We start from the raw sequence: 26958 nt of genomic DNA on the forward strand, positions 1-26958 counted from the left end.
CACCAGGGGGTATGGTTAATAACTTTTTTTCCGTAAAAATAAGAGAGACTTTGCCCAATCATTATGTACTATTCGTACAAAAGGAGATAAATTACATAACCAAACAAAATGTCTGAATACTATAAACCGTAGTAAAGCAACAGCCAGAAATATGCAGAGCAGACGCGAAGTGGAAGTTGTAATCGTATCAATTATTTTTAATGTACTATCGATATTATACTCGGATCATTCCATATGAAATCAACACCAGAAAAGGACATTTTTTTCCTCCACATTTTCGTATTTTGATGATTTTTACGTTACATGAAGATATCATGGCAAGATTGAAAAATACCAAACTTCAACCTTCTACGTTGATTCATTTCCGAAATTCTACGGTTCGAAATTTCCAATTTTGGTCAAAAAATGCATATATTAGCTTCTTTCATTTGATATATAAAGGTAACCAGAACCTTCTGTCACTATTTCACCCACCCCTTCGATCATCGATATGTCACCTAAGACGTACCTGGAAGATCAAAAATAGTCCACATCAGCATCTAGGACCTTCTACCAACGTTCTGGAAGACCATGGATTCCATCGCGGTAGAAATTCGTGGGTCGTGAAGCGAAGAAGGTATCAAGTGCACTTTACACCTCTACTAGAGATTTGAACTGGCGTCCTCTAAGGTGACTGTCCAAGGAATGGAACAAATGATAATCGGACAGATCAATGTCTGGGGAGTATGGTGGATGCAATGTGTTTCCCATCCAAGGCGTAGAATGGCGTCCCAGGTCATCCTTGCCACGTCGGGCTCAGTATTGTCCCATAACAGAAGAACCCCTTTGCAATTCAGAAGTGCTGGATCCAGAGTTTTGAGTTTTTCTTGAACACGGCTCAACTGCTGACGGTACACACTTGCATTGATGCTCTGACCAGCTGGTAGCAGTTCCCGATGCACGATGCCGCGAGCAGTCCACCAAACAGACAGGAGGACCTTCTGGTGCAGTGCTGGTTTCAGCTGTTTTGGAACCGGTTTATGAGATGCTAACCAATGACGACGGCGCCGTGAAGCTTTGTACACGATCCACATCTCATCATTTGTCAACACCCTGAACAGAAATGGCCCCTTCCTCAGACAAGACAGCAAAGAAACATAGGTGTCTGCTCGCGTTGCCTTCTGGCCCGGAGTCAAATCATGTGGGATCCATCGATCCAACTTGAATTCCTTCCCAAGTTGATGGAGGTGCTGCCGAATGGTTTCTCCACTCACACTGAACACTGAATTGTAGTCCCAGTTCCTCACATGTCTGGCCACTATTCGCCTCAATTGTTGCCAGAAATCTTCATTTTGTACATGTGTTGGTCTTCTGGCACATGATGCGTCTTCGAGTGTTTCGTCACCGTCCTTAAACTTGTTAAACCACCGCTGCACTGTCCGCGTAGTCACGACACCCTCACAAAAAGCCTGGCATATCTTCCGCCCCGCTGCAGCTGAGTTTGACCCCAGTTTGAACTCATACAGCAGACACACTCTTATGACGCTCTGTGGAGGTCCCATATTCACTCTGCCCTTTACTCAAGTTCACGGTGTAACAGAACTCCCACAACCAGGTAGTGTGTTGGATATACCCACACCAATAACTGACCTTCGCCTTACCTCCATTCGCATTCAACTCACGGTATGAGGGCCAACTGAACACAGATCTCGACAAAAGCGACAGAACTTTATTGGTTACATTTATATCTTGACTTCTAATTAACGTACCGAACTAAGACTTACGTCACTGCAAAGCCATTGCTTTAAGCTTTTATATATATATATATATATATATATATATATATATATATATATATATATATATATATATATATATATATAAATTAATGGGGTGTACTAAATTTTTTTCGAACATGCGGATTCGAAATTTCAAATTTGAATTTCTCGAAAATGGGCAATTTTAAATTTGTGAAAAAAGTCTCACATGTAAGTTAGGCCTTTTTTAAAAAAAATACGGTCAAAATAAATTTTGGGGCCGTGATGGGATCGCGAAATACAAATAATAGAAACGAACCGTAACTATGCTTTTTTTTAACAATATCAAAATAGTTATCGCGTGAAAAACGCATCCCGTATTGTGGTAATTAGGATATATATTAAGATAGGATATATATATTAGGATATAACGCAGAGCGCAGTACACAAGAAAGATGAAGTAATGATTTTCGGTTGACAAGTTAGAACTTGTTTATCAATTGCAGACTTGACGCTTTTGCTTCTGTTTCGAACTACTTCCAATATCGTTAATTAAGCGAAACTTAATTCCGTCTCCGTCTTCAAAGATTTCCTCAACGTTTACGTTAGTTAAAGTGTGTACTAATTCTTTCAAACATCAGTACCGACAAATAAAAAAACACTACATCAATAATTTCACTATACGGTGATTTCAATGTCAGATATTATAAATATAATATATAAACTCATGCTAATGCAAAGCTTGGAAGTGTTATAAACAGCTTAGCAAGAGAAACATGTAAGAAAAAAAAATATGTGCACAGCGCAGCATAGTGCCTAAGTTACATGCCAATATTAACATGTTAATTACACTGTGTCGAGAAAAAATGGTCCCATATCCAACATGAATTCATTGTTATTCCTGTAAAGTTAGAAGAAAGCACACGCATTACATGACTTCGTGTAACTGTATCCTGAATATGGTATATCTCACTGAACATATGTTAAGACTATTGCAATTGTTCCCTCAGAAAAAAAAATCTGACATACACTATTTTCTTACAACATCCAAATGAAACAACAACGATTTTACATAAAAGATGCACTACAGAACACATATACACATTTAATTTGATGGAGCTGTAGATTATACATATGATGATCTTACACTAATGAAATATTTTATATATTTAACATGAAACTTCAAAAAACTCGAATCGCTTTTCATTATACGAAAAAAAAAAAAAAAAACTACAGATACTTTAAAAAAATAAAAACTTATATACAACGCAATAGCGGGTCTTAGAATTTCTATATCTTACAAGGTAACGAATGGCAGAAAGTAATAATAATTGAAAGCACTAGTAAATTGTAGTAAAGCGTTCAATTCTGGTGCACATAACTTGCCATTTCGAAATTTATTCGCATTAAATACGCCTTTTGGTAAACATACCGTGAATACTATATCCGGACCTTAAAGGCAGAGGGGAGTAAGTCATTTTTATTAAATCTTCAGGAGAGACAGAAAACAGTGACTTACTTCTTTTTGCCTTTAAGTGCCTTCGGACTTATATCCAATTTTATTGTTACTATTTGATAAAGTATTCATAATACAACTACAAGCTTTCTAAGAATAAGATATATCAGAACACGCGTTTCAAATCTGACAATAACTCATTTTAAGAAAAAATAAATAAATAACTTACTACCCTCTGCCTTTAAGGTCCGGATATATAATCGGTATATTACGCTTTGGCATATATCTCATCACTATCTTTGGTTCAAAATATTGGAATTTATATACAGGGTGTTTCAAACCAACACGGACAATGTTTGAGAGGTGATTTCTCAGACCAAAATAAAGACAAAAAGTATAGACCAAACTGGGTGCACAAATGCTTCCTTTCGGGGTTATGCGCCGCCGAAAACATAACATAAAAAAAAAAAAGTACTTTAAAGGCATATAGCTCCAAAACTATAAGACCTACCATAGTTAGGTGAAGACTTCACTGAGGAACTAATACACGTTCCCTATCCAAAGATACATGTTTCAGAATCCTAAGATACTCACGAAACAATTTTTATAGAAGGAATTTAGCTACGAGCATATAATTGGAAATACTCACCAACTACTTCTATAAAAATTATTGCGGAGGTACCACAAGACTCTGAAAGTTGGATATTTTGATAGGGTACATACTAGTTCCTACGTGAAGTCTTCACCCGACTATAGTAGGTCCCATAATTTTGGAGCTATGAACCTCTAAAGTTCATTTTTTTTTTCTTATTTTCGGCAACGTATAACTCCGAAAGGAAGCATTTGTACACCCAGGATGGTCTATACTTTTTGTCTTATCTTGGTGTCAGGAATCACCTCCCAAACGTTGTCGGTTGTTTTGAAACATCCTATATATATATATATATGAGGTGTATCATTTCTAATGTTCAACTATGAAACTATGATAACGGAGAACCCACAAGAGGGAGAAAAGCGAAACTCTGCACGAAACAACTAAAGGAGAGGTACATTTTTGCACGTATTAAACAGAAAAACGTAACAGTGTTGCCATATAATGTTTAATATATATATATATATATATATATATATATATATATATATATATATATATATATATATATATATATAATGGCACTACGTCAGGTTATTACATATTTGAAATCAACATGTCGAAGAAAAACTTAAAATAACAAATTTATTATTTAGCGTTGCAAACTAAGGATGTTATAGTATCACCAATCACCAACATGCCAGATTTGAAAGCCTTTGTCACACATTCAGTACAACGAAGATAATGCATATCAAAAGTACCTCAGCGTTGGATACCATGGTCGCTGTATGACTTGCTTCTAACGAATAGGAACGAAGTTACAAAGTTTTTCTTTTTCCTTTTTTAAGGGTTTATTTTGAAAAATGTTAAGATAAGTACAATACCTAGTTACTTGTGTTTGCAATCGGCAAACAAATCATTTTGCAATTGGCAAACAAATCACAGCATTTCGATATCTCAAATCGTTCCGTAGACATGATAAACATTGATGAAATTTGCAACACCGCTGAAAATGGCGTATTTGTGGAAAATATTTAAAATGATTGTTGTTTTCCTTTCTTTATAGCATTACAGCAAAAGCTTTTAGCAGCTGTAATTACCTCAAGTTCCCGTAATTACATGATTTAACCACTTTGTTAATAAATAGAAGCCAGTTCCGAGGAGAAAACTATTAAAAACCCTGAAAATTTGGAGTGAACCAAGTGTATGAATGTGTCGCGAATCAAATCCAGATCTCACGTTTACCAAAAGTGAGTAATTTTTCAAGGTGTTCTTGATATGGTATACGGAAAATCGATTGATTCTCTTATTTTTCCGTAAAATATTCAAAACACATTCGCGTAAGTACAATATGTACACTTTGTTATTGAAATCTTACACCTTACACTGATTCTCTACTGATTTTGTTTTGTAATGACCAATAAAAACTACAAAAGTGCTTGAAAATATCTTCCTTACAACACAGATTTCAACCGAATTTTTTATCTGGTGCTTTCCTTTGTGAAGAGTACAAATGGAATGTCCCCTAGTAGGAATAGATCATACGGGTAATCCGGTGTTCCTTTTCAGATAGTGACGAGCTAAATAATTGCATTCCTTCTGTTTTGCACATACACCACCATTTTTTACTTTCTTCCGGTATATCTTCCGGATTTTTTTTTTTTTTTTTTCGCTATCCCTTCGCAAACACATACAAACGTAGGAAACTCTCTCATGACATGCAAATAATATACGAACCAACAAATAACAATTAGAATAGGAAAAGAAATAACAGACGAGTGTGCAATTGGATGGGAACTTCGACAGAGATGTTTTCCCGCGCCGATATTTTTTAATATCTACCTAAACCAGAATAGTGAAGAAGAGCCTACATAATGAGGATGGGATTTCGGTAGAAGGTAGAACGATTAGGTGTATAGCATTTGCAGATGATACAACGTTTGTTACGGAATCTGAAAAGAAAATTAATGTTTGAAAACTTGAAGAAGGGCTGTGAAGAATATGGGATGAAAATAAACGTTACAAAAAACCAAATCCATGGTGACTGGAAAGAAGCAGTCTGTCACAAATATAAAAGTAGGAGGAGAGAAAATAGAACAAATTATTAATTTTTGATATCTGGGTAGTATTATTACAGATGATGTGAAATGCGAACGTAAAATAAAAGAAACATTTTGGAGGAATGAAAGTCTATTTTAAGGTTCTTGAATAACGAGTTGAGAAAAAGACTCATAAAATGTTTCGTATGGAGTCATTGCACTATATGGAACAGAATCACGGACATTACATAAAAGTGATGGGAAAAAAGACTGGAAGGTTTCGAAATGTGAGTGTGGAGAAGAATGGAAAGAATAAGCTGGGTGGAATGGAAAATTAATGTGATGTTAGAAAAAATTAAATGAAAACTAAGTTTTACGTTCCATGGTTATGTGGTCTAAGCTAAAGTAGACGGAGATGATGAGAAATGAATGAAATGGTAGAATGAAGAAAGTGGGTAGGAAGGGGAGAACCTCGAAAAAACCCATGCACACGGTGCTTATCCACATAGCTCACTTCGCGCGAGCTGGGATCGAACCAAGGACTCCATAAACCAAAGGTGAGCTGTTAGAAAGAGTGGTGAAGAAAAGAACGAGTTTAGAAGTAACTGAAAATAGAAAAAAGAAATTAGAATATTGGCTGAGAAAGAACTGTATCATTCGGGACGTGCTAGAGGGTTTAGTGGGAGGAAAGAGACGAAGGGTATGAAGAAGACTGTAGTGGGCAGAACGTATTACAACAGAAAAATCATACGTGAAGATGAAAAGGTTAGCTGAAGACCCTGGTATACAGAATCTTCTCATTTGCGATAAGTTGCCTGTCAATAATAGAATATCTATAGTAATGATGATCAACTACATCCAAACGTGACGGGAGATTACTGTTTAATTATAATCAACTCACAAACCTAAAAATTAACGAAAAATTGGCTACTTACCAATGACTCCTCCCTTGAAAAATTTTTTTTAAAGATTTTGACGATTCGGAACTCTCAGCTGGTTCCTTCCTCAGTGGCAAGGTAAAAAGGATTAAAACGGAATGGAGATAAAAGGAGTAAAACCAGGAATACATACCACTATATAAAAGTAACGTACTAAAATGATCCTGAGATGAACAGAGCAGAGTGAAAAAAGAATGAACTGAATAAAAAGAACGCGGTCTTTTTTCACTCTGCTCTGTTTATCTCAGGATCATTTTTGTACGTTCCTTTTATATAGTGGTTATGTATTCCTGGTTTTACTCCTTTTATCTCCATTCCGTTTTAATCCTTTTTACCTTGCTACTGAGGAAGGAACCAGCTGAGAGTTCCGAAACGTCAAAATCTTTTTAAAAAAATTTCAAGGGAGGAGTCATTGGTAACTAGCCAATTTTTTGTTAATTTTGAATATTCCCCCATGCGCCCATGTAATTATAAATCACAAACCTGTTTATGCACCTATAATGAAAAAAATTCAGCAGCATATTTGACTTGTGCCTGTACATTTTTCATGATAATATTTAACAAGATTTTAATATTAAGATAATATCGGTACTACGTAAAATAATATCAGGTAGATTATTAATAGTTTTGAGACTTTTAACAAGTTTATTACACAATGTTTTTTAAAAAAGAAATAAATCCACGTTTAAGATCTAAAATATTAAGTTAACCTATTTAGCACTCCTATTATGTTCCAGAAACATAATTACCTTGCTTTCAAATTATTTTTGGCAAGTCCCTCATCAATGATACTCTGCACTTGGGTTAGGTTAATAGTAGGAAATGGAAGCTGATGGATCCTCGACGAAACTCCCTCTGGCGGCTTCAAAATCTTCTGAACGTACGGCTGAGGATTTGGATTTTCATTCAAGTATAACTGTTGTGCAAGTTCCTAACAACAGAATGTACAGTCATATAAAAGGCATGGAAAACACGTTCAAACTAACTACAAAATAGACCCCCCCCACACACACTATTTAAAAAAAAAATCTAATAGTTATCTTCCAGAATCAGATGCATACGAAAAAACGTGTGAAGAGCAAGAGTATCTAAAGCGGATATTTGTACATACTCATCACTGAATAGAATATGGACATATACGAAATACAATCAACAACTTCTTGCCTATATGGAAAATGTTATATACTGTATGTTTGCAACCCATACAAAAAATGTGCTCATGTCTTGAGATACTAATGCGTATTTTCAATGTTTTTAGGCATAAGAGAGTTGAAGATATGATGTCTAGAATGAGTGAAGGAAGTTCTCAACTTGTTTACCCCCTTTTCAAAAACAGTAATGGTTGAGCATGCTATAATAAAGTAACTTTTTTTTTCCATCATGGACACATCTAAATTTATTCCTCACAGCCTTCTGCCACGGAAGTTATGTTTTGTTTTCTGGAATTGCAAGATCATAATCTTTACTCAATATCTCATTTCCTAACAGAAATAAACTATATTCCTAATTAGAAAATATTACGAACGCTGAAGCAAAGAGGCATTAAATACCATATAGATACAAAGTAACTATTTAGTAAGAACAATGGTTCCACTAAGAACAAAGTTAATAATATTGAAAACTACAATGGTATCTAAACGTTTTGCTAGAAATAAATATAAATTGCTGAGATTATTATTAAAGCTTTCAGAATTCAATGCTGCATCTAAAATCGCAAAACAGGTCATACCCACGAGCAGCAAGGATAGAGGAGAACAGTAAAAATGAAATGAAATGAAATCTTTGAGTTTTACGTTCAACGGTTATGCCGGCTAGACTAAAGGAGACGGTGATGATGAAAAATGACTGAAATGGTGGAATGAAAAAGTGGAGGATAGGAAGAACCCTTACAAAACCCACGCACACGTGTTCGTCCACCACATAGCTCACTTGGCGCGAGCGAGGATCGAACCAAGGACCTCATGCACCAAAAGTGAGCACTCTATCACTGAGCCACTGCGGCCCCGGGAGAGCAGTGAAGTATGCAGAATTCATCAAGAGGGGCGTCAAATAAACAAGGTTGGAAACCACTGACCTGTCATTTCTTTATTTTTATTTATTTTTTTTTTTTTTTTTATTTGTATGAATTTCAATTTAAATGTATTTGAAAATTCGAACACCAGAATATTTTATCCATTTAAAAAAAATAATAGAACCAAAAGATTCCAATACCTGCTAATTCCTTACATTTGTATAAATTTTAACGACTGACATCGCAGCCATCTGAATGTGTATAATAACATACTCAAAGCGAGTACCGACATCTTTTATTCCTCCTCCTCCCCACAAAAAAGGCACCTGATTTGCTATGGTTATTAGATGAACAAGAATCCTGCAGTTAAATTACGAGGATATTGTATATGACCTTCAAATGAACTTTAGTACCAGCAGGGACCAACAATAATGAATAGAACACACAAAATCTAGATTCTGTACTGTCCAGGACTCGAATGCCACTCTCCAGTTTGCCAGGCGGTTTGTATATAGGTGCTTTACGAGTTCTCGAATCTCCACGTAATTTCAAGAATGCAACAAAAATGGTTGTTTCACCTGCGGAAGTATCGACTGAACACTGGAAAATAGGCCATGCACTGAATATAGCAACCGGTTGTCACAGTGAATATCACAGTAGCACACCCTGCCAGTCCCCAAAGCAGAACAATTTTCAACTTTCTTACGACAAATCTAAACATTTTCTGCAAGCATATTAGTAATGACGTAGTAAAATTACAACGTGAGATTTTCAAGAGCACAAAAGCAAAAGTTTTTTTTTACATTTTTTTAAATAGGCTTTCTATTTATGGAGAAATATACAGGGAGCTTATAGGACTGTAATAACTGAATAAGTAACCAATCAAGAAATTCCCACATATATTTACTCAAAAATAATTGCAGGCACTAAAAAAAAATAAAAATAAAAATAAAGCACGATGATGAATTATTTAGCTTTCCTTGAATCCTTCTTACAACTTTGCATGTCACCTCTAGATATTAATTTGTCTTCAGAAATAGGCTTGAAATTTGTGTTGACTACTATATTTCTGACATAAAGTCATTTCCAAAAATTACCTGTTTCCCCTGTAACCACCAAGATGGTCTATTTATCTGGATGTAAGCCAACATATCAGTTGAGCCAATCTCTTCAAACGAAAAATCATAATATTGCTAATTAGAGAGCCCCCAGCTTTCACAAATAGTCTTGAGATAGTCATTTTCTAAGTATCACAATCACGTTATAACTTCGAAGACAGCTGTACCAAGCACTGGGCAATGACTCAACAACAATCCCGCCACCGGACAGCTGTCTGCTAGGATCTCAATTCGGCTGCATGCACCGTAGTACTGGCGACTGTACGTCACTTACTTTTTCCTTTCTTGCCTCTCAAGTTTATCAGTATAATATGACTATCCAACGCTGAATTATTCTTAATCGTGGTTTATTTGTGGAGGAGAAAATCTTTTTGTAACCCTATTTTTTATTTATAGAGTAGACAATCTTCCTGAGGCAGTAATTTTCATCTAGAGATAGCCAATCTTTTTGCAAGCCGCATTTTCTTTCTGCGACATTGTCGTACCACCGTCTGTTGTTCTGCTTTGGGGCTGCTAGCTAAGTATCCAGCTTTTACTTAAGCAAAGGTCACCTAAGAAACCAAAGGTAACAATGACATTCTTTACCGTACACATTTCAATGGCGGTTCTTCATTTACTTCAGAACAACTTTCTTAAGGAAACGACGTTCCTTCAAGAATTATGTAGACGGTTAATTTCTTTTCATTATACACAAATTAAAACTAAAGTGTCTTCCGTTCATTATATACCTACTTCTGTACTACGGTAATACAATCCAAGGTTCCCATTTATTTCGCGACCACGAATTTCCTGACGTTGCTATATTTTTCAGCTCACGATCTATAAATTTCTAAATCTACATATAATCTACTGTATTTTTCGCGACTTGTCTATTATGCATCTAAGGGTTTTCTATATCTTTTCCCCAGAATGGTATCGATGTTATCTATTATTTGTAATCGCATCATGAGAAAACACCTGACCAGTTTGAAACGAATATTAGTACTTAGTACGTACCTTAAGCTGGATTTCTATAATGTCACTTTTATTAAAGGTGGGGGAGAGGGAGAGTTCGAAAATTTATGCTTACAAGAAAATAACTTACCTTACTAGCTTTCTTCATTACACTTTCATGGAAAAACACATCTACGAAAGAAGAAGGGGTTCTAATATTATTTTATAAACCTATTCTCATCGCGCGAAGGACGGGCATTTCAGCTAGTTAAAGAATAAAGCCAAATCTATACAAAGATAGTAAGAACAGAAGCTTCGTGCCAGAAAGTTTAATAAATAAGGTAGGATCAATTCCTTACCTGTATGTGGACCATAAGCATTCTTGGATCTTGACTTTCTAACCGCAACAAATCGCCTAGATTACTATACAATTCATCCCACACATCACACGGTCGCCATGGCGGACCTCTTTCTTGAACAAAGCCAGTAAAGAACATACAATCTAATACCCGTGTCGTGAAATCGCAGTCTATTAACGCTCTTTGACCCAAAAATGCTGCCTAAAATAGAGAAATTAAAAAAAGGAAGCCATTAGTAAGAATAACATTTTTATCATTCATTTAAAATTAAAGTAAACTCTTGGCGCAACAGTACTTAGGATGCCAGGGCCTACTAGTCAGATTACACTTGTCTTTGGGGTGCTGTGTGGTCAGTCACATCGGCTTCCTTCATCATTAATGCTAGCTCTCTAAATCAGAGTTCTTTGATTCAAGTGGATCCCTAATTGTTATGACGCTCGCTGGTCGGACGTCTCAATACCAACACCATCTGTTGAGTGCGAATAGTCATCCATCTTTCCTCTGGCCAGTCGCAGCACTGCTTGACTTCACTGATTAGCGAGAAACGCTATTTTAGTGCAGCCCGGGCGCTGACACCTCATTTGATTTATTTGTTTGTGTATTTTTATGCTTACAGGCCTCAACCTTAAAATAGTTGAAGTGACCAAAAGCACATTAAAAAGTGACCAAAATTTTATCAAAAAGTAACTTTAAACCTTGATGCCAAGCTTGGACATAAATTGTGCTTTTTGTTTTCTTTCCAACCAAAATAGGGTGGCAGGATCATAGCTGAAATACATTATGTTTTAACATGTTAAGATTATAAATTATTTTACTTAAGTTTGTCAGCTAATAAAAAAAATGGATTACTTGTGGTTAGAGGTTCATTATTAATTACATATTTTGCACGGTTTTGTATTTCAACTTTAATCTGGGGTAAGGCCAAATTTCTATATTTCCATTATGTCCAACAATACAAAATTAAAATAATGTAATTAATACAAAGCATCTAGATTACCACTAACTGGTAATAAAATTTTGTCTTGTAGATTGGTTTGTTACAAATTTTATCTTGGTACCACATGATAAGTAAACATAGCTATGACTTCTACTAACATTCAGCATACAATGAAAAGCAAACTGTTAACAGGTAATATATGTCATTCTCCTTTAACACAATACGATCAAAGCAAATAATGCAGATTATGTTTATGCCCTTATTATGAACTTTTAAAATAAATTGCAAATGTTAACTAAAAATGCATTTGCATACAAAATGAAATACAAAAGCAGTAACAAGAACGTATGCTAACAGATTTCCACATAAACTTAGTCTGTCTTCATAAAGAAGTGAGTTATTAAGGAGGCTATTTTCTTATTCACCATTTTCTGCAAGTCATCGGTTTGTTTCTGTTACATATTAACTCCGCTCTTCTATAATTGACTAGAGATTTGATATGTGTATACAGGGAGGAGTACAAACTCGGGCGCTTAAGAATACACCATACGCAAGATACACATTAACACTTTACCGATAAAACTTAACTAAATGAAAATCGAACCCGCAGTCAATAATCAAGTTTGTATCTACAGGGTGTCCACTAAAATTCCAAAATGAAATTTCGTGACTTTTTCGTGACCTTTTCTTTCCCAAACCACAAAAATTTAGTAACATTCTCAAGAGCAAATTTGGGTGTGAATTGAGCCGAATTTTCATGCATGCGATAGAAGCGTGCTTTGCTTGCGATTTGGTAGCGTCTAAAGCCGACCATAGACATTTTTGGTGCTGAATTTTGACGTTTTATAAAACACAATTTTCCAGTCTATACTTATAGTTTGTACAGACAAAAAAAAAAAAAAAAAAAAAAAAAAAAAAATCGTGACCCGAAGCTATATTTCTTGACTTTCACGACCGTTTTTTGATTTCGTGACTTTTTCATGACTTTCGTGACCGATAGACACCCTGATGTATATTTACTACAAATTGTTCGTCCTCTCCTAGAAACTACTGTTTGAATATATATCAGATCATGAGAATTCAGAATACACGTACTAGGGCGCTTTTTCTGAAACAAGTTTCCGTTGTATTTACCCCTACTGGTCGTTATACTATCGGGTATTTCCTAACTCATAAATAATTCTTTCACACAAGTTGCACTGCAGGCATTGTTTACATCGCATTTCTGTTTCTTCCTCACTGAGAAAGTATTAGTGTTCAGTCTTCCAGATAACATAAACAAACATCCGTTAGTTTTGATAATTTCAGAATTAAAGAAAACTTTAGCTTTCGGTGTATGTCAACCTCTTCCTCACACAGGCCCATGTTGGTATCGTGTCCTCAAGAAGTAAAAACAAAGTATCGCAAGTACTCAGCCGTAAGTATTTAGCCACACACACCTGTACAGTCAATTATTTATCAGATTTTATTCGAGTCTCGCAACAGCCGGATTTCACCTTGGCAGGGTCAGCATGGTAATTATCATTGCAGAGGTAATTTTCAAGTTCCAACCTTATGTCACTCACAAATATAGGTCCTTATTCAAGTTAATTTTAACACTTGTAAAAAAAAAAAAAAAAAAAAAAAAAAAAAAAAAAAAAAAAAAAATACCAAATCAACATGGCATTTGAACATCTTTCGCTCCGAGAAAAATTCTGATGCGACGGGAATTGAAGTCATACAGGAAATGAACAGCAGCAAGTGGAATATTACACCATTCCGTATGCAGTGCATCACTCAATTTCCTGATAAAGGATGGAGGTGGAAATTTCGTCGGACTCATGTCTCCAAAATGGACCACAGATGTTCAATTACGTGCAGGTCCGCGAATTGGGTCGGCCAGAGGAAGTATTCCATTTCATCCCGATACTTCTCAAACCACGCTCCAGCCATCATCATCCTGGAATATGGTGTCACTTCCCGGAAGCAACATCTGGATCATAATGCACATATGGAGGCACGGTGGTTCAGTAGTAGAGCGTAGGATCACTGGTTCGGTCTCCAACCAAGTAAATTTCTGGTGGACAACATTGTATTCGTGGGTTTTCTCAAGGTATTCCCGTTTCCTCCCACATTCTCATAAGACTAATTCTTTCATCGTCATTCAATTACATAGATCATCGTCTCCTTTAGCCTATAGGGCATAATCAAGGGGCGTTAAACTCAAAGACTTTATAGGATGCACATGGTCCACCCTAAAGTGGCGACATAATCACGGGCAATGACGCGACTGGTAAGGGTCAGCACAGGACTCACTGAAAACTAGGATATTGCGCCCCACAGCATTAAAGAGCCGTCGTCATATTCCACGGTTGATCCGAGACACTGTGGATCATATGCTTTTTGGGGCGTCCGATATACATAAACACGGCCCGTGGTTTGAAATGAGATGAACGATTACTCATCCGACCACTTCACATGTCTCCAGTCATCAGCCGTCTATGGTGCATGTTCGCAGCACCATTGACCTCGTGCTAAGCGTTATGCTCCCTTATCAGCTGTTTCGATCGTGCAACCCATATTTTATAGCTCGCAGAGGACTGTGGTTGGCGACAGGCTGTGGGAGTCACTTACATCGCAGTCACACAACAGTTCTGACTGATTATCTGTTTTAATGCTCGGCGAGACCTATCACAGTTTTCTTCCGATTACTGTTCCTCTTCGCCGATTTGGTTTTATCGTGACTTTTGTAGCTCATTATCACTTTGGATGCCCTCCTTGCACACACCCACAACACACTCGACACTTTCATCATGCTGGCTGCACCACATAACGAGTGCCAACGATGTGCACCTGGAAATCAGAAAAGTCGCACATTTTACACTATCACCGTCTGCACAGTTTACTACACATATCCGTTCTAATACTCCTGACTAGTACGGAGTTTGCCCTAACACACCGCCACTAACCCGGGGCTGTGGCTGCCGACTGACCGTTGCCAACTTAGACATCTGACGTATTTGCATTAAACTAATAAGCATATATACCGGGTAAGGCATTTAAAACTGTTTTTGAAAATATCTAGCAAACTACAAATAGGATTTTAAAAAAGTAGTAACGAAAGTTGTTGTTCTCAAAGGGGGACATCCAATAACACCACATTCGACCCCCTGCTTCACCCTCCGGGGGCGGGAGTGGCACAACTTCGAAATCGTAAATAGGAGCCCGCATTTTTTATTGCAGATTCGGATTCTCCGGGCAAAAATACGTAACTTTTGTGTGAAAACATTTTTTCGTTGCGTGATAGATGGCGCTGTAATCGACAAAAGCCAAATCGGATCTAGTGTGGTGTCACTGGATTTCCCCTTCGAGACGAACAACTGCTATTACAACTTTTTAAAACTCCGATTTGTAGTTTTCTAAATATTTCCAAAAAACAGTTCGAAATGCCTCACTCAGTATATCTTACAAATTGACTGTACATGAGTATGCCTTCTGTAAACGTTTATTAACTTCATTATTTTATTCTACAGACTACATACACTGTCAAATTAGAACAACTTTCTACCATTATTAATTATAAATTACTACTTAGTAGAAACAACGTTGAAATTTTACTTATTCTGATATATATACCAGTATATGTATATATATTGAATACACTTACTTTATGAAACGTTATTACAGGCCGTGGATGTATCCTAATGATAGTCAAACAGCTTCGATACCCTTGCAACAGCTGGGCAAATGTGCGCATAAACACAGCTCTTATTTCTTTGTCAAGCATGGCAGGAGTCGACGACCTGACAGCCAATGGAGGAAAAGCATGATCAGCGCAACCCAATTCAGGCTGCAGAACCAACGTGAGGGCCTCCTGCGTTTGCGTCCACAGGGGCTCTGGAAGTAATGGCAAAGAAACGCCATCTGGGATTGAGATTGAACCACCGTCTAAATCCGCTACAATAACATCCATCTGAAAAGAAAGGAGCAGCATGATATATTACATTATAATCAATAATAATAATAATAATAATAATAATAATAATGTAGAGGAAGTAAATAAATCCCTATGATTAACTTACAACAAAGAACATAAATACGTGTCACGAGTTTATTATATTGTTGGTTGTAGATTGGATCAAGAGCGTTTGTTATATACAGCAGTGGAGAGACATATAGAGTTGAGGTGGTTTAATCTGTTTACAGACTATAGGGTGCTGTGCAAAGAAAGAATATCAGTACATCTTCAAATATACAGTATTATGTTGTTTCAAGTAATTTTTGTGACAGTTATAATTTAGCCTGAAACTTTTATGAAATTTATAAAAGTTATAAATTAGGGAAAGTTTATTTTTAATATCACATCATACCTCCGTTTAACAAGCTACATGATATTGCTTTTTACCGCAAACCATATATCTTAACTATATATAAAACTACATGAGCTGACATAAATTATTGAGCACTTCCTGTAGGGCTACAATTATTAAATTTGGCATGATTGTAGCTTTTTGGGATAAACAGAGAGGAAAATTGCCAACAGTGAATATTTTAAATTTTCAGGGGGTCTAAAGAGAGGATAAGGAATTTCCCCATGTTATTTAAATGGACCTTTTTTCGGACTTATAATCTCATGTTTAGGTACTTAGAATTGGAAAAAAAATGAAAATCGGTATGCTTGTACGTTTTCGTTAACGTTACCTAAGTGTATCATCAGAAATAAAAATTTCCAACAGTAGAGTGGTTTTATGGGGAACTGAAAAATCTATCCCATGGTATTTATATGGGTCTTCTTCTACAGCCCAAAATTTTTAGGCACTTCCGGCAGGATTAGAATGATGAAATTTGTAATGAGTGTAGCCTTCCAGGACTAACCACAGGAAAATTGCCAAAGTTAATATTATTAATTTTTAGGAGTCTAAAGGGGGATGAAGAAATTCCCATGCTACTTAAATGGGAGTTTTCTTGGAATACAAAATCTTATCTTTTAGGTTGTTGAAATAGGAAAGAAACGATAGAATTATGAGTTCAAGAGGTGCAAGGCCGTAGGCCTAGCAAAGACAGTGTGTGGGGGTGAAGCCCCCGGATGGGCAGATTCAGGAAATATGAAGAGCAAGTTCACGAAATTCACTGTTGATGCAAAAAGCCGATAGATAAGAAATGAGCGGCCATAGGCCGAGTAGACTCGGGGGTCTGGGGGCAAGGCTAGTCGTTATATATATACGGTAAAGCCAAGGACAACTTTAAACGGCCTTTACCCATACTCTTACTCAGAAAGAGCACGTCTGCGAGCATAACCACAGCGAGTCATATCATACTTTCTTCCAAATACAATGGAACCATATTGCCACAATTTTTCTTTAAGAAAAGTGGCTACCATACGTTGTTCCTTTTCACCAAAAACAACTGAAGAATTTATTATCTTTTCAAATGTAGTACCATTACGAAATGTATGATTTGTGTAATGAAAAAAAAAGGAAAAAGAAACCAAATTTTAAACGAAATAATGCTTGTCAACATCCGAAAATACCAGACGTTGCTGCACCATTATATAATAATAATATTATTATTTCTGTATTATTTTAGGAGCAAATAATAAATCCCATACTCACCAATTCCGATATTTCGTTCCTAAGTGACGAATGAACGCCCATGATGAAGGGGGTGGGTGTTGAGAGGACCTCGACGAGAGCTGCTGGAAGAAGTGGTATGTATACATGGCTGTATCGAAAGGGATACATGATGGCAGTTAGAGCATGGCACGCCTCAGTCAATCTGGTGTAGCTCTTCGAGTGGAAAAGGATTTTGTGTTCTGTCATGATGGCACAGAAGAGGAACATTACATTACGAATACCTAGAAAGAAATGGTGAGCAACATTAGCGCCAGACTGCTTAATATGGTTTTTCTAGGAATTCAAACATAAGTTTATTTACTATCACAGTTGCCTGCAATTAGTAAGCTGTCCCAACCCATGCGTAAAGGTAACTTTTCCTTTTAATGCCTAGTGCTTTCTATCAAGCGTAGCTGCCACCGCAGAATCAAGAGTACGTAATATTATAATGAATTAAGTTTTAACCCTGCTACGTTTTAAGTACCTATTTTTAGGTACTAGGGTAGTGTCTCCATTATTCGATTTAAAAAAGTACCAATAAAGCTTTTTACTTTGTTTTTTTAAGTATGGAGGCATTTAGAACACACTACGTATGGTTTTATGTCTTTCTGCATCGAGAGATAGGGTGTGATGACGTCAAAACTTGAAACAAAGGAATTGTTTGTTACGTCTATTTTTATTATTTTTCAGCAGGTTTATATCTGCACCTAGAAGACTGAAATTTTGTACACACATTCAGTGCACCCCTTACTATCTTTCAGATTTCTGTGTTAAAACAGTAGAGTCCAGACGCGCAAAAAGGTATACAAGAGGGATATTTTTAACAAAAATCCCTTTTATCGGGATTTTCCCACCTCAGATGCACGACGGAGACACAAGAATGGTATTGTTTGAAAGGCTATTCTATTCTGAAGAGAATACTGTACGAAACATAACCCTAGGATAAATAGGAATGTCTCAGGAAATTTTTATATTACATCCGCGTCTTTTTGAGTATCTGGGGCATTAAGGGGCTCATTGGTAAATCATTTTTCCCGCCATTACTATTCAAGATAGAAGCTTAAAATTTTGTACACGCATTTAGTACAGCCTTTACTATATTTTTGTTGATTCTGAAATATGTGCGTTAACACCAGGGGGTCCACGGGGTTCCAAAATTTGAAAAATACATAAGAAAAAATCCCGATTTCTCCCCAAATTTCCAGCCTCAGGGACATGATTGGAAAATGTGAATGGTACCGTTTGAAAGGCTTTTCTATTCTGAAGAGAATGAGGTACGAACCATGGTCCTACGATAAATATGTATGATGTTGCAGCTGCTTGAGTGAAAGTCTGTAATTTACCTTAAAAACGCCAGAATTTAAAAGGGTTAATAGAATATTAATCAGGATATTCTAACGTCATATTAGTCATGTTTCGGAGGTTATTTACATGTAAAATGGCAACAACTTAAATAAAGAGAAATCAAATTTCTTTAAATTACAACCTTAAAAAGATGTCATTATTAGCTGTACAGACAGCTTTACAACAAAATTTTGCACCTGGTAGATCGCAGTTCTTTCAACTCTTGTAAAAATGCATTGGTCACTACTTACTCCATCTCACCTACATGAAAGGTGAATGTCTTCATAGAACACCATAGCAAATATAGAAGATTAGTTATAGTCCGTTCACTCAACAGAAGTGTAGTTCGGTAAGTTTCTTTGAAGTTTCCATGCTGATTTTTACAACATCCCTTCCTCTCTACATCCCTCTTTTGACCGCATTTGCGGAGTTGCAACGTCTTAACACTCAATGTCTGTTCTTTCTTCCTAATATTATGGCTAATATGAAACAGATGTCAGGCAATGTAACAAGGGAATCGGGCACTAACTTACAGAACAGATTTGGAACTATATCAACTAAGACTTGTTAAGTGACATGTGGAGTTGATAAGTGACTGTCAACTGTTTGAAATGAGGGTTCTGGTTGGATATTTAGTTATCGGGGGTGGTTTCCGCGCGATCTCTCGGACGATGACTTATTTATGGCACGAGCCACCACATGCAGAAGGCGGCATTCTTCATATGCGAACTGCACTGCAGTTGAACAAACGAAGAAGGTCGTGACAGACACAGAAAAAGTTGAGAACCTCAGGCTGTTAAGCTCGCAATAATGGTCAGCGCTTCGTTTCTATGCAAGTATCTTCTCACCTCACATTGTCTTTCATTACTCACTTTTATATCTCTGGAAGTTTTAGCTGTTCTCCAAAATATTTACAGATGTGATTTGAATCGTCTGATAGGAAAACTACTATTTTTTTTTTTTTTTTAATTTGAATTTGTTTTATTACAGAATATTTACTATGTATGTCATAGATGGATGTAGACGTCTTGCCCCCAATACATTCAACTATGCCTTACACTAATAAGTCTAATATACACACATGAAGAGATGAAAAATAGTGGAAGTAAATGAATGTAAGTTTTGAGTTACTGAAAGTACACTGCAAGAACCGATATACACACCACAAAATCCTTTCTATGGAAAAATGATTCGTATGTACATTTATTACATAAGAAATACGAATACCGTTCCTTACTCACACTATCTTTCTCGAAATGAAATGAAATTTCTCGGTTAACGTTCCGTGATTACGCCCTTGCTAAAGCAGGCAGATAATTAATGGAATCGAATGATTAACCATGAACTGGTGAAATGAGAATGTGGAAGGAAACGGGAGAATCCCACGAAAATCACGAACTCGCGTCGTCGAGGATCGAACATGGATCTTTGCACCAGAAGTAAAACCTCCACTACTGAGGCATCGTCTCCTCCACTCTTCTTCTCGTAGTACATACTATATATACTATGTCCTCTGAAACGGGAGGGTCCCATAAGTTGCCGCTAAAATCTGATTGCCACATAGCACATCTGATAGAGCATCATGAGAAATGAACATGAGCAAAATTTAAGGTGCTATGGATTAGAAGGATAGTAGTTACGGGGAGTCAAAATTTGAATATCCAAAAGTTTATATCATTAAATTAAGTACGTTTAAAGTAAATATCTTGAAAATCGTTAAAGCAATCAAAACAAAAGTTGGACAATATAATGAGAACGAAATGCCCTATCGAAAACCACAGTGTTGCCATAGATGAAACAGTGTTGCCAACAGCATAAAAATATTTTGTTTGAAATAGCACCATATACAAGAGTGCACCGATTTAAAATCACTAAACATAACAGTGAAGTGTAGTGGCACAGTGTTGCACACTATTGGAGCTGCATGTACTGAAAATGTACAATAGAGAAGTCTGATGTGTGACAACAAAGGGTAATAAAGGAATGCATTAGAAACAATTGAGGATTTTGCATTATACTTCTGAAGCCCCGATGAATAAGCAGACAACTCGCGAAAACAAAATGATACAAGCGAGAAAAGAAATACGTGTTTTCTAATTCTGTAAACTGGTTCTCGATTATCTTATCAATATTTGGAAGAGTAATTTCTTGGTTTCTGTCTTTCGTGTTGAGTGACATATTCTTTTATTTCCTCTCCTACATACCATATGATTATGTTTGTACACTGTAATATTACCATATTCACATTGGAAATATTTTATTACTACTTCATTTCGTTTTTAGTCGGCCAGGATAGCCGTGTGGTCTAGAAGGCTAGACAATCGACATTTTAGGCATCGTGGGTTCCAATCCCGTCTCGAACATGTTTTTGTTGTACTTTTCACCTTACATTTCATGGTAATCTTTCTCTTTCATAGTGATTTGGATCTCACTTTACACTCCTATATAGCTTCGAAGCTGACACAGGACGTAAAAATCGCATCACTCAATTTCGTTTATCAAATACATCAATATTTTGTGACACTGCTGACATCTTGCTATGTTATACTATCTGTGTAACATACTTAATTTTATGAATAATCTTTTCGATATTCAAATTTTGAAGCACCCTAGCTCCTACCCTTCTTGTCCATAGCACCTTAAATTTTGTTCATGTTCATTTCTCATTATGCTCTATCAGATGTGCTATGTGGCGATCAGATTTTAACGACAACTTGTGGGACCCTCCCGTGTGAACATCGACCTCAAGAGTACCTGTTCACGAAGTGGACTGAGTAGCGTAGTAGTAACGCATCAGCAAGGTAAGCCAGAGACCTCGATTCGATTCCGGTCCAGTCGTGTATTTTTTTACCCTTTGTATATTAACAATGCAGTCAATTCCGAAATGCTATCATTCTTTTTAGAGTTCTAGCTTCGTAATCAGCATTCTTATTGAGAGTTTCCTGGAATGGTGCCTTTAGTATAGAGTTCTAGCTTACTTCTTAGAACTTCCTAGAGAATAAGTAAGGTAAATGAGTGATTGACGAATTGGTGGAATGAGATTGTGGGAGGAAACAGGAATACCCGAGAAAACACACAGACACGATGTTACCCAACACAAATTTTACTTGGACGGAGATCGAACTAGGGTCCCTACGCACCAGAAGTTAGCATTCTACTACTAAGCCACTGTGTCCCCCTTCCTTAGTTTTAGAATCTACTACTAAAAAATAATGAAAGTCACCCAATTCTATCATTTGTGAGTTTCTGCAACTTATATATAAAAAAAAAAAAAAAAAAAAAGGTTAAATTTACCATTATGTTCCTAAGAAAACTACTACGCACTGTTGGAAGATTCTTCAGGTTACCTCCCAATTCTACAGTTTATTTATGACGCTAGAACTTACCCAACTGCTGGAAAAGAAGATTCACTGAAGTATTAGTAACAGGCAAAGACGGACTGAGAGGAGGCTGAAGTGCCTGCCGATCACCTGCTCCGATGCTGAATCGAACCTGGGGTCCTCCGGCCGGAGGAACCTGGATGCAGCCCAGAATATTTCCTACTAAAGTCTCGAGCGGAATTTGCATATTCTCTATATATACAGTGTATATAATTCCCAAACAGTTCTGCAATGAATTAAAAACAAATTCAAATCAATACGGGAAGAAGTTTTTTTTCTAACGTACAAATGCGAATAGGTAGCACCTTTCCCATACCTTTCCAATGTGCAAGGAAACCAAAAAAGTTTTTGCCGTTCTAGAGCAGTGATAAAGAGAAATATAGTGGATGGTACGTACCTTTAGCTTTCGAAATAATCTCAATCAGCATTCAACATGTTTTGCCAACGTTCCTACAGCTGCACAATACCCTGGTGATAAAACTCGTGGATGCAAAGACCTCCGTTTGCGAAGAATCTCCCACGGGTGTGGTTGTCGACGAAATGAAACAGGTGATAATCTGTTAGCTAAAGGTCCGTTGAATACGTGAATAACCAAGTGTCTCCCAGCCAAGTTGCTACAGGGTCTCCCGGGACCTCTTTGCCACATATGGCTTGACATTGTCGTGTAGGAACGACACACCCTTGCGATTCACCAATGCCGACTCCTTCTGCCGCAATTCTTGGTACATCCTTTGCCACTGTTGAGAGTCGAGGTCAGCAGTAATGATTTTACCAGATGGAAGGAGCTCGTAATGTACACTCATGTCCAAAATTATTGTCGCATGTCTATAAATAAGTTGTTGTAGGAATATAATTTGATAACGAATTCGCCCGGTATTTCTTATAATGTTAGTATGTGTATAATCGGCAAAGACATGTATGTGGCAAATTTCATGTCAAAAGAGCAGTAAGTAAGAACAATAAAACGAAAATAAAACTTTCTTGTCCATTTAGGAACATTTTCTTTTACTCTTTCTCATTTTCGTATTTGTAATTATTTTCCTTTGAAATTTACCACAAATATACAGTACATTTCCCGATTATACACATAGTATCAGTATAAGAAGTACCCTGCAAAATCATTATCAAATTATATTCTTACAAAAAGACAGTTATAGATATGCGACAATCATTTTGGACATGAGTGTACCACTTGCGGAGCATACCCTTTCGTGGGTGCAGATGTGATTCTTGAGGCGTGAGGAACAAGGTCACGTGGCGACAACCAATGTCTCATACGCTTGGGAGTGTCAAAGAGGACCCACGTTTCGTCACCAGTGAGCACGCAATCAAAGACGAGTGTGTTCAGGTGGCAAGTAAGCAAGGACAAATATAATGTCACTCGTTCCTTGCCGACGATATGTGGGATACCCATTTGCTTAATAAATATATGAATTTCCTATCCCATCCAGGTGCAGTCTGACTGTTTCAGAAGAAACATAGAAGTTCATCACACGTTAGACCACTGTCCTTCGCGATGGCTGCCTTCAGAGCCTCGTCATCCAATACGTGTGGTCGTCCACTGCAAGGTTCATGCAAAATGTCTCTTAAACAGAATTTCTGGAACCAATGCCTAGCAATGCATTCGTTCATGGCATTCTCCCCAAATGCCTGCAATACACGGCGAATTGATGCGTACCTGATAGAGCCACTTTAAAGTTATACAACAAACATACCAAACAAGCTGCTTTGATACCTCAATTTCTCTTCGACACTGGACAAGCTATGACTGTTGTATGTGCGCAACGTGCCTGTATTACTGAAGGTCGATGGTCAGACTAACCCCCGATTGCTAGGCAGGCACGTGCATTTCGTTTCCTCTCTGTGACCGCATGATTAACACGTTAACTGCCAGGGATGAATTTTGTTGTTTACCGGTAGAGTGCCAAACGTACGTACTTACATTATATTTGTTTTGCTCATATTTTTTAAACATAATGGTAATGCTGAAACATAACCTAAGGCGATGTATTGAATCCGCGCGCGTGAAACTTGGGGGTCCGATCGGACCTACTTGTGTATTTTTTGTTTATGAGCTAGGGGATAAATTACAGTTGAACTGGCAACTCTGTTTGATAGTCATTTGTTCATTATTATATAAAGGAGCTAACTAGCTTTGTATAAGAAGTTGATGAGTTCCTGCTGCTTTTAGTGCTAATAAGTAGTTTCTTTGTGCAATGAAAAACAAAGAAATATGTGCAGAACTTAATGTCATTTGAAGTAACAATATAGTGATCTAGACCTTTCTGAAAATTCAACAAATTGACGGGGACTTGACAATACTGGCATCTTGTTAAAATAAATTAGAGTAAGTCATTCAAAAAGCAACACGTAGGTCCGATCGGCCCTACAGAAACAGCAAATGCTTGTTAATTGATATTCAGCGCCTCTAGCGGCGTTAATCAACAACATCTAACAAGACAAATTACAGCATAAATATCTCCTATATTGTATGTGATAGAAACACTACAGATCATTAACACTAGAGGCAGCACTTTAAAATACAAGTACTGTAAGAACAACTCGACAAATTAAAAATCATGGGTCCGATCGGACCTACGAGGACATTTTCTTAGACCACTCCAGTAGGTCCGATCGGACCCACATGGCAGCTAACGTGTTAATGGGGCGTCAGAAACGGCAAGAACTTTTCTGGTTACTTTGTATTTTTAGTGAGTGACACTATTTACAATAATTCAGTTAAATGCACGAGATAATGCTGAAACATTGCTCAAACATGGATTGAAGCACTGCACACAGAAATATCCGTAATCTTTCTTTCATATCTTGTTTCACTCGTAAATGACAGAGAGCAAATACTGTATCTAATTAGCATTATACTCCTATAGAATAGTAATAAATAATAATATGAATGAATTGAGGCTTTTACATGAAAAACATATTACTTACTCTAAACGTTTCAATGTAATCTAGCCTTGAAACCAAGACTAGACACTTCGGAGCATACATTATACTGTGATGAGTTATTGACGGAAGTGACCGTGAAAGATTTCCCGTTATACTCGGATGAGTATTGTCTGGTTCTACATTATCTTCTTCCTATAACCAAAAAAAGAAAAATAAATTATTTGTAGCTGGAAATACAAAAATATGCAGGGTGTCTACTAAAATTCCAAAATGAAATTTCCTGACTTTTTTGTGACCTTATCTTTCCTAAACCATAATATTTAGAAACATTTTCAAGAGCGAATTTCGGTGCAAATTGGGACGAAGTTTCATGCAGGCGATAGAAGCGTGCTTTCCTTCCGATTTGGTAGCGTCTAAAGCCGACCACAGACATTTTTGGTGATAAATTTTGACGTTTTATAGAACAAAATTTTTCAGTCTATACTTATATTTGTACAGATAAAAAAAAATCTTGACCTTAAAGGTAAATTTCGTGACGTTTTCTTGACTTTCATGACCGTTTTCTGATTTAGTGACTTTTTCATGACTTTTGTGACCAATAGACACCCTGGTATGCTGCCACTGTTAAAAATCAACATTCAGCACGAACCATTTAAAAATGTCGAGTCTAGGAAAGCGTTCTGAGTTGCCAGGATGATGTATTCTTTAAGAGTTCCAAAGAGCATCATCATCTCTGAATGGACATCCTATTATTCGGATTCTCCTAGTTTCTCCTTTCTTTCTTAAGCATTTCTTTTTAAAGCGCTTTCAAAACTAGAAACAAACTGACAGCTCAAAAACATGTGCATATTTGTTTTGAAGAAAAGAATTTACGTCACATAGTTATTGCGGTCACTCAGCGAGGGTCGAATCATAAACGCCATTTTAGCAACAGTGGGTGGAGAGTTTCCTTGGCAACAGACCTCAACATTCCGTGGGTGGACAGTTCCAGCTGATGAATCAGTGGCAACAGCGTACCACGTGCTTCTCCAAACGTCAATTTGTTTCTAGTTTTGAATACACTATAGTTTTTATTTTCTCTTTTAAAATCTTCCGTTTTGTTATCTTCAACATTAGACTGAACCGAACTCCTGGCGCAACAGCCCTTAAGAGGCCAGAGCCAATCAGCCGGCTTGAGGGACTCAACGCCTTTGGGACGATGTGTGGTCAACATATTGACTTCCCCTAGACTACCTAAATTGGAGTTCGCTACTTATTCCTTTCAACTAGCTCCCCGACTGTCCTCACAACACTGGGTGGACGCCGCAATTTCAACGACATCTGATGACTACGAAGTTACCCATCTTTCCTCTGACCAGACGCTTCCTCACTCTGGAGAAGCGCTATTCCAATGCGGCTAGGGTGTTGGTTCATTTGATTTTTAATTTAGCGTCCCTTGCAACAGCGAGGCTATATGAGACGTGAATCTACAGCTTAGCGTGGGATCCGAATTACATCAGCTCCCGCCGGGAATCGAAGCCGGGTCTTCCATGCCAAAGGCGCGTATGCTATGCGCTTAACCGCGATTTTAAATATCACCTATAGATATAAATGAAATGAAAATTATTACTTTTTATT

General features: G+C 37.0%; 1 protein-coding gene across 3 annotated transcripts in view; it reads right to left on the reverse strand.

Annotated features, from left to right (window-relative positions):
- Nucleotides 1–26958, reverse strand: part of Sbf (SET domain binding factor) — a 211026-nt gene that overhangs the window by 159631 nt on the left and 24437 nt on the right. For all 3 annotated transcript variants that reach the window (XM_081739289.1, XM_081739287.1, XM_081739288.1), the window contains exons 4-9: nucleotides 25384–25533; nucleotides 22441–22660; nucleotides 17711–17952; nucleotides 15766–16071; nucleotides 11183–11383; nucleotides 7511–7692 (exon numbers count right to left, since the gene is read on the reverse strand). In XM_081739289.1, coding sequence (XP_081595415.1) covers nucleotides 7511–7692; nucleotides 11183–11383; nucleotides 15766–16071; nucleotides 17711–17952; nucleotides 22441–22660; nucleotides 25384–25533 — 1301 coding nt within the window. The remainder of the gene's footprint in view (nucleotides 1–7510; nucleotides 7693–11182; nucleotides 11384–15765; nucleotides 16072–17710; nucleotides 17953–22440; nucleotides 22661–25383; nucleotides 25534–26958) is intronic.

Source organism: Thermobia domestica, chromosome 14 (genome assembly GCF_964235325.1).
Source record: "Thermobia domestica chromosome 14, izTheDome1.hap1.1, whole genome shotgun sequence".
In the NCBI taxonomy this organism is placed as follows: Eukaryota; Metazoa; Arthropoda; class Insecta; order Zygentoma; family Lepismatidae; genus Thermobia; species Thermobia domestica.